This window comes from Hippoglossus stenolepis, chromosome 5, assembly GCF_022539355.2.
Source record: "Hippoglossus stenolepis isolate QCI-W04-F060 chromosome 5, HSTE1.2, whole genome shotgun sequence".
NCBI lineage: Eukaryota > Metazoa > Chordata > Actinopteri > Pleuronectiformes > Pleuronectidae > Hippoglossus > Hippoglossus stenolepis.
Window position 1 is genome coordinate 8,897,143 of NC_061487.1, and position 12,079 is coordinate 8,909,221.

The following is a 12,079-nucleotide window of genomic DNA, read 5'->3' on the forward strand; positions in this document are numbered from 1 at the left end:
TAATTAACCTAGGACCTACTGTAATGGCACGTTGCTCCTCTCTTTGTAAAGACCAATTTTAGTTTTAGACCTTGAGCGAGAGGATGTTTGTGGAAAGTGAGATCATAAAAGGGTTATTTTAGAGTTAAGACGTTAAGGTAAAAGTTGAGGGTCCGTACAAATATGGAAGAACAAATGTTTTTCCAGCTTTTGAAGTGGATGGGACAGCACAGAGGAATGGTGGCGCGCTGCCAGACAGAGCAGGCAGGCTTCGGCTCTGTGGCACTGAGATTCCTGAGTGGTCATTTACTGCTTGGCACAACACGGTGGTGCGAATGACAGCATGTGAGTGTTATGATACTGGTGGCAGCCAGTGATGAAATTAGTGGGTGACGAGTGATGTTTATCCCTTTACTGCCTTCTTTCCTCCATATCTCATCTGTTCCTTTTCTCACCTTCCTCACCCTGATAATCAACTCTTTCCCTCCCTTTCCCCCCCTTACACCTCCCACCATCTCTCTCTTTCTCTCTCTCCAGACAGCAGAGAGGAATCGGTCTTGGGCAGTATTCCTCTGCCCAGCTATGTCATTTCATCCGTGGGACCCGAGGACCACATCAGTCGCAAGTATGCCTTTAAGGTACGCCTCTTTTTGTTCCACAGACTTCTCTGTGTTGTCTCGTGTTTTTAAAGTGCTTTCTCTGATGTTATTTCATTGGTTCGGTGTAGTTTTGAATTATATATGTAAAAAAAAAAAGAACACCAACACAAGGGATGATTCCTTCTGAAACAAATAAATGCAGGACAAATCTAATGTAGGGGTTTGAATTTGAAAGGGTTTTATGTATTTTTCACAATTGACTTTGCCATAAGTCCATAACCAAGCAATTGATAAAATTTAATCTAGAATTTAAAATAAGAATATACAGTATCTATATATTGTTTTAACTTGACGGGATAAAAAATAATTCTGTTAAGGTTAATGTGACTAAAACACAAATGCGTTGCACTGGATTCTTCTACAAGTGAAACTGATGCATGCCAGACTACTTGCCACACTTCAGAGATGACCTGATGCTGTTGACATTGATCACTGACTGAATTCCAGCTTGAGGAGACTTGGAAAATATTCTAAATAATTCACTGACAATCTCAAAGTTAGGTTTTATTCCCACTTCAGACACACACACTAATAATGAATACCTCTCCTGCTATTAAAAGCCCTTTTAATGAGAGTGGTTTGTATAATTAATGACGGAGAAGTTCATTAGAAGTAAGATACATTCCTCTCCAACTAAGACTGGTTCTGCCTTTACCATAGAATGCTACAGTAGCACCTGCTGTATGACGACAAGCAGGTTCCGTGGCATGCTGCCATTTCCCCTAGAGATATAGGGACGGCCAAGAGCCTGAGACCAGTGGGAAAGTGTTTTCAGGATTGTACATGTTTACACAGGCAACTGGACTTGCTTGTGTCCAATTACCTACAATATGTACACATGTACAACTCCTGAAGATACCATGACCTGAATGACTATGAAGCATTACAGATACATTGGGTACATGGTACCAAGAATGGTTTAAGGCTTGTCTGTTGAACTGGAGTTTCACACACTTGTGTCTTGGAGCCTCACTGTAATGACACTAAGCAGGAAAATGTCTTAAGGTCAAAATGACCTGTCAAATTACGTATTTGATTTTGTATTCCTGATGACCCCAATTGTATAATTATAATTGTTTCATGATGAGGCTGTCATGGTAAAATCAAAGAGGATATTACAATAAAAACAGAAATATAATGAGTTTAAAATGACAGTTAAATCAGGTATCCTCCTACAATCGTGCTCTGAGCACTCCGCAGCACTCACCACCTGTTGTAGTGATGTCTATTACTACTGCCTGTCTGTCAGTGTCTTTATTGAGACAGACAATATCCTCTGGAATGGCATGAAGCCTTTCCATTCCCCCAGGCACAGGTCTCTCTGAGTTGAGCCTGAAACGTGTGAAGTTAAGGCAGACTTAGTGTGCATACCGCGCACACATGTCCACAGTCTCTACTGTAGGCCTCAAATTCACTCATGCTTTTAAAAAACAGTTTATGTCCCACTTACACAGACCTTTTTTGTTTTGTTTTAAATGAGTCAACAAGCTCAATCTAACTTTTTGGCTTCGCCTAAATATGGAAGAAAGAATCCTGGGAGCAAAAAGTCAAACGTTGAATGTTTGCAGCACCCTAGTCCTGTTCATGTTTATCTGTGAGCGAGACAGAGATCCCCTAACTTCCCACTCCTTTAAAGGTCTTTAAAAGAAGGCTCACTTCATGTGTGAATATTACAATGTGTGTAAAATTCACTCACCTCCATTTTCTCACTTCGAACTGGACAAATCGGTATCGCCCAGTGGACTTGGTGCATAAAGTGGCAGCTGTATTGAATCCTAATCCCTTAAATGTAATTTGCTTCCAGTTTTTTTTCACGTGATATGAGATATTATATTCATATCATGTGATATGAAAATAAACTTTTATTAGGATTTAAAGTGCTGCTCAGTGACCCCACACCAGCAAGTCAACAGTTAGTCACCCATGTGGGCCGATGGTGGGTATTTGACTGGTGTTAAAGTGCGTGAATGCTGCACCTCCTGACTATCAAACCAAACAACTCCCGAGCCGACAAATCTCCGAGCTTCGACAGCCTCCCACCCAGTCCCTCCGTCCCCTATTCACCACATCCTCTCCCCTCTCTTGTTCTCATTGGTTGGCTGCTCGACCGGGACTTCCCTCCCTCGCTGTGAGTGTGTCGTGTCATCCAGTGACAGTCCTCCCATAAATAGGTACTCTACGCTCTCCTGTGCTCTCTCTTTAGATGTAAACCTTATATATCCTTGTCGTCTACCGTTGGTGTGGCTTTGTTGGGTCCAAACATGACAGAATATACACCTGCCTTGTATATTTCTGTTTGGTTTTTGATGCATGTCCTGAGAATAACATGTCATTTTGGCTGATGTGGTTGTGTTGTTTTGTTGTCTTTTGTTTTTTATCCCCCCTCTTTCTCTCTCTCTCTCTCCCTCTTTCCATCCTTGTTATCACAATATGAATCATTGTATTTTTTTGGCCTCTCTGGTTTTTGGGTTTATCGTTTTTTTTTTACCGTCTCCTCCATCTGTCACATCTACTGTAGCAGCATGCAGGTTTCCGACGCCGTGGAGAAAAACGTTGTTATTCCGAACTCAGAAATGAGGAGCAGAAAAACAATGTTGAAAAGCTGTAGGAGATCTTTCACTGTGAATGTAGCGCATAAAACCCCACGGTCACTCGAATATTGAATCTTTCCGAAGCAGCTGCTGCTTTAAGGAACTTAGAAGTAGAGAAACCTTTTAAATTCTAGCTTCCTGTAGGGATTTATTTTCTTACATACAGCAAGAATAAAGAAATCTGTAATGATGCTGAATATTTCTCTAAAGCAGGCAGGATATCGAACTGAAATGCCTGCAAGCTTTTTTTTGTCTTATATTGGTGATTTTCATTGTAAATTTAGTTTGAGGTTTTGGAGAATGTACCTTATCAGGAGCTTTGTGACGCTCTGGCTGCTGGGGCTTATCTCTATGAGCACAATGACTCTTTAAATAGTGTGTGTGTGTGTGTTTGTGTCTGTGTGACAAAGTGTGAGTGTGTGCGTGTGTCAGGGGCTGTTCTCAGGAAAAGAGCTTGCACTATTGTAAACCCTTCTGGGTACAAGAAGTGAGTGATATTTTTTTAGTTGTAGAAACAAACTGAAGGGGAGAGAGAACAGAAAATGGAAGGAAGTGATTAGGGCTGGAAAATAAAAGGCAAATAAAGAGAGGAAGCGATAGGAATAACAGAAAAGGGGCGGAGGGGACGAAAGGGAACAGGGCAAGTTGTGGTGAAGGGAAGAAAATTTTGACTTTATTGTATTTTTTTCCTGAAGCATGATTTAACAATATAGCGGACAAAACAAACAATAATTACAAACACCCTGAAGACTGCCACCACCTCCCACACACGTAAACACCACAGAGACGAAACAAAGGCTGGCTGTGCATGATTCAGAGCGTAGGTGTGTCGGCCGTGCACTCTCAGACCTGAACGACCCTCTCAGCATTCCTGCTAAAAGAGAGGCAGAGACTTCCAGTGTTATTTTAGACCGCTGGTGGTGTGTGTTGCATTTTGTCACCATTGTGTGCGTGTCTGTTTACTCTGATGTAACTAAAATATTGTAAATAAGAGGCTGGTGATTTGGCATTGAAATAACAGGGCTTTCAACTGTCTGTGTGGCGCGATGAAGGTCGCATGAGTGTGTATTCATGGCTTGTTTGCAAAATGAAGTCATTTCTCGCTGCAAGTCAGCATGAGAGTAGGATGTGGAATTAGGGTTTCAGGCTTTGGTAAAAGATTCTGTGACTCAGATTAGTGACGGAATTCAGTTTATTCAACATATTACCACAGAAATGTGTGTCTATGCCTCTGGACTCAGTGTGTGTGTGTGTGTGTGTGTGTGTGTGTGTGTGTGTGTGTGTGTGTGTGTGTGTGTGTGTGTGTGTGTGTGTGTGTGTGTGTGTGTGTGTGTGTGTGTGTGTGTGTGTGTGTGTGGTGCACATGCAGACCAATATCTCTGCACGTGCCTGAACATCTGACTAGCGGCGCATTTCTCCATCTCTCATCAGGCAGCCTCATTGTGGCTATAAGAGGCCATCTGTCAGAGTGCTGGTGGTGAGCAGGCGTGTTTTGACAGCTGCTTCCCGAGGATGCTGATATTCTTCTCCCCACGATTTTTAGGGCGTTTTCGGACACGTCCACCATTCGTTTTTTTAAGATGAGCTAAATACTTTCCCTGCCTGTTTCCTGTCCTCTGATCTACCTAAACACATCTCTGTGCCCGACAGTGACTGAGCCATGTGCTCACTTTCACATCTGTTCACATCTGTTGGTTTTCCTCTGAGTAGCAATGAGGTCAAACATGCAACTACAGTTTCGAAAAAATACATTAGTCTATATCTTTCACAGTAAAACAGCAGTGCAACACCAACGTCACTGCACCATAGATCTTAATGTTTCATTAAACATCGAAATAACACATTTCCAGGTACCAACAGGGGTTGGTTGTCCAGAACAATGAACTCGACAAGTTTGTTGTTTATGTTTTGTGCTTTGGGGCCATCTTTGTCGAATTTATAACGTTGTTCGAGTGCGGTTTCCAAAGTTTGCCGCGCTGGCCAAAGCTAAACTACTGCAAATCACTTCTTCTTTACCAGTCGACAAACAGTACTTGCCAGTGGCAGTACAGCGAAGAAGAAGTGATTTCCCTGAAAAGATACTTGCAGTTTCATCTGGGTGAGACCTGGTATCGGATCGGTACATAGATTCACGTACTCGCTGATGCCCAACATGGTATTTTTTGTATTTTCTGAGGCATTTTCGATGCTAGTAGCAGAACATCTGTAGCTATCAGGACCTGATTGAAGCAAGTGGTTCAATCAACTTCCAAATGGAACATGTACCAGGATCAGAGTCAAGTACATATTCAAGCTTGTGATTTTAAACTAATTTTATTAGGTCTCAGTGGCAGCCATTGATATGAGATTGTTTCAGCAGCAGGGCTTCTAGAGGGGACGTGGATGTATCAAGCTCTTGGGAGGAGGGATGTTTGTTCGTGTGCATGTCTGTACCTGTGCTGGTTTGTAATAACAGGGATAGAAACGTCTGTGTTTGTATTTTATCATAAACTTGTTCAGTGTGCAAATTAAATGACACAAGTGGATGTGGTGTGTTTCTTATTATCATCTCAGTGCAGACAAGAGGCCAAATCGCTGAGGTGTCACACTCATTTTATCACAATATAAACCAAATAAATAAATCACAGAGAAATTAGCGCATTGCGGCCGCAGCGGATCTCAACGCAATACCCCACACACACACACACTCACACACTTATTATCCTACATTCATTATTCGGTGAATGAATTAGGGTAGAGATGATTTTGTGTTTAATTACTATTCATTTGCATGCATCTGTTGTTGAGTTGGCTCTCTCGTTCGTCTCCTGCAGCCACTGAAACACTGACGGAAAGAAGGAGGGAAGGAAAGGAGAAAGTAGGGCATTTCAAAAGTGGTGCTGTGCTCAGTGGAGAGCAACTCGCTTTAAAAATGCCTCTAACAACCTTACTTTTACAGCAAGGGCATCTTTATCAAGGATAGAAAAGAGCTATTAGTGACACACTCTTCCCTGAATTTCTTACTTTGATGTTGTGTTGTCTCATCCCTGTGCTTAGCAAGCCATAATAGAATTTTCACTGGCATCAGGTAATATATATAGTTTTTTGCACAGCTAATTGATATATATTTTCTGAGTATATTAACTATCAAACAGTAGATATGTTAGACTTTGAGGAAGAAATATGTAACACAAGAATTCTCTACTGATGGCGGTCTCTGTAGACCAAAATGCACTGCAGCCAGAATCTTTTTGGAGAACGGCTCTCATTTTACTTCAGCAGGAAAATAAACCATTTTGAGCAGTAATTATGTTATCGCTGGTATTGCTCTCACTCTACCTACACAAACTAAATCACTTTTTGAACTCCGTCTCATGGACTTTGGCTAACGAATGAAATCATTTCTCAGAGAAAACTGACGCTGAAAAAAGTAATTGTGTGAAATGGCCACCACCATCACCAGCTACAGTCACTATCTTGAAGGTTTGGTGCTTGGCAGGTCAAGTACTCTAGGTTTATCTCAATTCATTTGCTGATAACAGCTGCCTGACTGGAAACTTATGAGTGTTTGCTGGTCAGAAAACCAAAACCACTAGAATGGCACTCCGTCGAGTGCACACCTCCGTCAGGGCCCAACAGTCCCCTTAAATTCAAGTAGCACCAAATTGAACACACTATCACATCAATCAGTTTTCTAAATGTGCCCGATTTTTTATAATAATTAATGAAGACCCATTAACAATATCCTGAGAAATCAATGCACCTCTTGTAATGTTAAAGAAGACGGATACAAATTCCTGGATTTACACAAAAATGTAATGGATTCTCTCGTTCTTCCACCAAGTTATATGGAAACCATTACAGTTGTTTTTGTGCTATCTTGTTTACCATCGAACAAACCAACCAAATAATAAATGGACAGCATTGAAAACAAACAACCTCATTTGTGGAGTTTATAAAACACTGTAGAATTTAGTCGAATACCAATTTTCTGAGAGATTTTCTATGAGAGCAACCTCTTAAAAGTAAACCACATTATTTTATCAATTGTGAAAATCAACATATTGAATGGTGCAGTCTTAAGGTTAGAATTAACTGAAAACAGATAAGTGAGGTCTCACAGTGAATTTCAGACTTGGTTTAAAAATAGAAATTTGATTAAAAAAACCCATTCAATAATATTGATGCAGATGCTGCAGTTAAACATCATCCTATAAGACCAGATAACACAAATTCTACTTCAGGTCCACGGATTACATTATTATAAACCTATAGGATTATTGAGCATGCGTCTCGCTCTGCAACATCACACATTTCCAGTGTGGTACTTTTTTAAAAATATTCTGCTCACTGAGTCTTTAAATCCTTTCCAATGATGAATTGGAGCAGATGTGCTCTCGGCTGTCACACCCTGACAACAACAGCGTGTTAGATCACCGAGCTAATAGCCTTCCTACTGCGCATACAAAGAAATATCCATCCTAAGTTTGAATATGCCTGTCACGGGCTCGCCAGTTAAATCACAGAGCACAATTACGTTGTCAGGGTGTGGGAGCTAATCAGCCTTGTACTTCACATTGCCTCCACACCATTGTAATTCATGTTTGTACATTATTTTGTGAGACATATTGTAAAGGAAGTATAGCAAGCATAAATTAAAGTCTATTTGTTGATGCCCATGTATATGTCCTCAGTTGGTTTCTAGCTGTACATGCAGGAAGAAACAGGTTTGTGAGGACACTTTGGGGTTGGGGGTTCTTTTTTTTTTCTGGCATTCATATTTTTCTATTCTCCATTGTACCAAAGTATCTTTCCTGTCATTGGTCCAGCGTTGTGGCTTTGTTGGTCGTAAGTGGCTGGCATTTCTTTGTCTCTGTATTTCTATTGTGTGGTTTTCTTCACTGGCTCTTTCTGTATTGGTGGATGCTCATGTGGCCCTTGATGTTTCTCTCGTCGGATGGCATGGCATCTCCCTGTCTCTTTGAACCAAGCTGCAGCTCGTCTAACGCAACGGCCTCTCAGCCGAGTTCTCGGCCTTGCTCCGACCCTGACACTGACCCAGCCTTTTCTCTCTTCCCATAGGCTAGCCACACTGGTATGCGCTCGTACATTTACAAGCAGAGCTCTGTGATTGGCTCACAGGCGGAGCACACTGGGATGCGGACGTATTACTTCAGCGCTGACACCCAGGAGGACATGAACACCTGGCTGATGGCCATGAACCAGGCGGCAGTGATGCAGAACCACAGCGATGCATTCATCAGGTGGGGCGACATGCACACACACACACACACACACACACACACACACACACACACACACACACACACACACACACACACACACATTAACTGAACACACACCTTACAAGCATTCATTGCCCCCCAAATTTCTCCACATGAAATTTGACATCTTCTCTCAGTACATTTTTGATATTATTGTAGTGCGTTGGTGATTGTGGTACTACATTTCCCAGAGATCACCTGGTAATCAAACCTTGTGTAATGTTAAATTTTCTCCTAAATAAACATTGACATTAAACTTTATTGATCAAGTTTTTACTCATGTCATGGTTATTTTCGCTCATTTTTATAGATCACAGTTTTGAGATAATTTATTTACTTGTTGAGTAAATATATTTATTTGTCTGCACTTAAATCCATTTTCACCCATAATTTACAATCCATAAAAAAGCAAATATGCTAAGCATATGATAGAAGCAGTTGTTATATCCTATAAACATGCCTCCAGGAAAGTGTTGCCATATGTCTCTATATGATGCTGGTTGGAAAACATCCCACTGCTGCTTGTTTAATCACTGTCGGTCCTGATGTTACAGCATATGAGTGAAGGCATTTGCTTATGTGCTTTTTTTCAAAGAGCTATATTCCAATGTTGTGAAATGCTGTTTTCAGACGAGCAGTGGCTTCCCCCTATGTATAATTCATGTGTTGACGAGGGGAGGTGGCACAGATCAAATATGTCCCATCATTTGCTGGCAGCCTCAGACATCAGCATATTGCACCACCTCGTTTTCACTGTTTGAAAATGCCTCAAGACTACACAAGTTGTTAGTGAGTGACAGGCTGAAGACAGTAACTAGATGGAATTTTTATTTTAGTTTTTGGCATTTTCTTGTTTGAAGAAACTATAACAGTAATATCAGTGTTGCACTCCTCTTTCAAGAGTTTCGTTACTTTTACAACATGTGAATGTGTCTTTAATACATATAGATTATCTGGCAACACACTACTTCAAATATGAAAGATACTGTCTTGCATGCTCCATTAACCAGTGTCTAACATGGACAGACCTTTCACCATCGTGCTAATATACATATATATTGACTATCTTCACACACCAGCCGCTGGCAGGTAGTATCCTGTCACCTGAGGATATTGAGTTCATTCTCTAAAACTAAAATTTCAGTGTGTGCCTCATTGAATTTCACCGGATTATTTCTCAAAGCCAAGTGCTTCTTGTCATAGGGAATTTCAGTAACGCTTTTCGAAGTCAAGTCATGGCTATGAGTATTTGCTTGTCATCTGCCCTGCTTTAAGATGCCCTGTGAGATTTATCTGTGGCCTTAAAGCTGCTAATGGGGCTAAAAGTTTCTCTTTCATGTGAGATTCATCTAGTTAAAATTCAGTTCAACACCACAGAACAAAGACTAAGACCCCTGAAATGGTGGAGCATGTTGTCCATGGGATATAAGGGAGGTGATCAAATGAAACAGAATTGGTGCTTATTAAATAAAAGCCCCCTGAAATCTTTCGAGAAGTTGGAGCTGTCAGTGTAACTGCTGCAGTTAATTCTCGCAGGATTCTAACTCATACAATGTTAAAGGGAGAGTTACAAAAGGTGTCAAAGTGTAAAAGGTCTGTATACCTCCAGGCTTTTCATGTAATCTCTGCTCTCCGCAGACCATCTGACAAGTTAGAGAAGTTGAGCATTTTGCCGCGGCAGGCTGTTCCGCAGACGAACCACGTAAACCACCACAAGACCAAGGCTTCAGAATCCGACACCTACCAACCAATCATCCACGAAGTCCTCCTGGAGCCAATATACCGTGAAGCAGAGGAGTTCTGCAGCTTCCACAAAGACTCTCCTGCCACCCCTGTGCTGGAGAACCCCATAGGAATTACTGGCCTGGAAATGGACACGCACACCTCCCTCCCCTCAAACCTCACACCCACTGCCCTCTTGCAGCAGGACCCCGTGTCGGCCTCGGCACCCGTGTCCAGGGTGCCATCACGAGCGCCATCACGAGCCGCCTCAACTCTACCATCCAGCATCTGCACAAGGAACGGCCTTGTGCAAACGCCCAGCCCCATTCTGGAGCCCAACGGGATTGCAGCGGGGACGTACCAGAGGGCCCCGTCGGTGCCCCCTGCTGACGCACACCAGCATGTGCATAGGAGAAACACACTGGAGCAAGTGGAGCAGTGGGTCAAAGTGCAGAAGGCAGAACAAAAAGGGTGAGTATCTGTCATGTACTGTTTGTAAAATGATTCTCTAGAAAAGCTTTATTTGAAGTAAAAGTCATTATTGTTGTGTCCTATTATGTGTGCGTGTTTGTTTTCTGTTAATTGGAAAAAAGTCCTCCTAATGTGTCCTTCTGTTGCTATTGAACAGCCCCCCCTCCAGAGAGAACACCCTCCCACGTCGCACACCACCAACCCAGCACAAGTTCACCTTTCTGGACACGTATCAAACTCTGCCAAAGACCCCTCGGCAGAGTCCCACACCCGCCCGACTCGGCGAGTACAAGTACGCCCAGGACCGCCTGAGCCACTTCCGCCTCACCCCGGAGCAGGGCATCCCAGGGTCCAACACCGTTTGGCAGCTGTATGAGTGGCAGCAGCGTCACCAGTTTCGTCACGGCAGCCCTACGGCGCCTATCTACACCCCAGCCCCGGACTATCCCTTCGGTCCCCGCCCCCCCTCCACCGTGCCTCCCACCTCTTCACTCCCCAGGTCCGAGGGCCATCCTCGCTGTGTGTCGGTACCACCTTCATCTGCAGACATCCCCCCGCCGGGGCCCCCACCAGGTACCAGCCGAACCCTGTCACCCACACGGAGGCCGCATACGCCAGCTGATCGGGTGACAGTCAGACCTGTGGGTGAAAGGTCAGTGGTGGACATCCCCTTCACCGTCTCCCCCCGGAGGAGCAAATCTCAGCTGTTCAAGGTAACATTATGTCTCACAGCAGCACAACCAAAATCCACGTTTTCTACAAACAACACGAGGTTTAACTTCCTGAGATAAAACACACATGCTGTAATGTTGTGTTAGTAAACAACACAGGGGTTTGGATTTACTATACAGGAATTATCTTTGATCCGTCACACCAAAAGAACAAGATGCGATAAAGAAAAATCTATTATTGACAATAAAGTGCACTTCTCTCTGCACACAGAGACATTGTTCACACAAAGCAACATTTTCATTTGGGCAAATCATTCAGTTCTTAATCAAGGAATTGAGAGGAAATTGTAATGTGAGCAGATAAGTTGGTGTTTTTGTAACCGGTGTTTAGCTCACTCTCTTATCTATGGTGTACAACCAAATGTCTGGCTCTGCAGAGCTCAAACAATCTATTATTTAATCAAGTACTAATACAAGAAAGATGAAAAATAAAGGTAATTCAAAAGAAAGGCTCATGTATGAATGAGTTCTGTATTGATAACATAAATAGATATTGTTAATTAGACATATCATCTGGATAAGTCAATTCCTTTTGCATTCTATTGCATGGATCGTGTGAAATAAATACCATCTGTTTGTGCTCTTCCAAAGATTAGACAATGAAACCTTTTTTTTTTTTTCTTTTGTCAAGTGCAACAATATCAAATAGAAAAGTTTTTCAA

General features: G+C 42.3%; 1 protein-coding gene across 11 annotated transcripts in view; it reads left to right on the top strand.

Annotated features, from left to right (window-relative positions):
- plekha7a (pleckstrin homology domain containing, family A member 7a) overlaps positions 1–12,079 on the top strand; it is a 125,384-nt gene that overhangs the window by 94,639 nt on the left and 18,666 nt on the right. For 8 of the 11 annotated variants that reach the window (XM_035156313.2, XM_035156314.2, XM_035156315.2 and 5 more), the window contains 4 exons: positions 517–617; positions 8,291–8,472; positions 10,132–10,686; positions 10,844–11,399. In XM_035156313.2, the coding sequence (XP_035012204.2) occupies positions 517–617; positions 8,291–8,472; positions 10,132–10,686; positions 10,844–11,399 (1,394 nt within the window). Of the gene's footprint in view, positions 1–432; positions 618–8,290; positions 8,473–10,131; positions 10,687–10,843; positions 11,400–12,079 lie in introns of those variants that run through there. The other 3 variants (XM_035156316.2, XM_035156324.2, XM_047339769.1) reach the window with 2 other exon arrangements.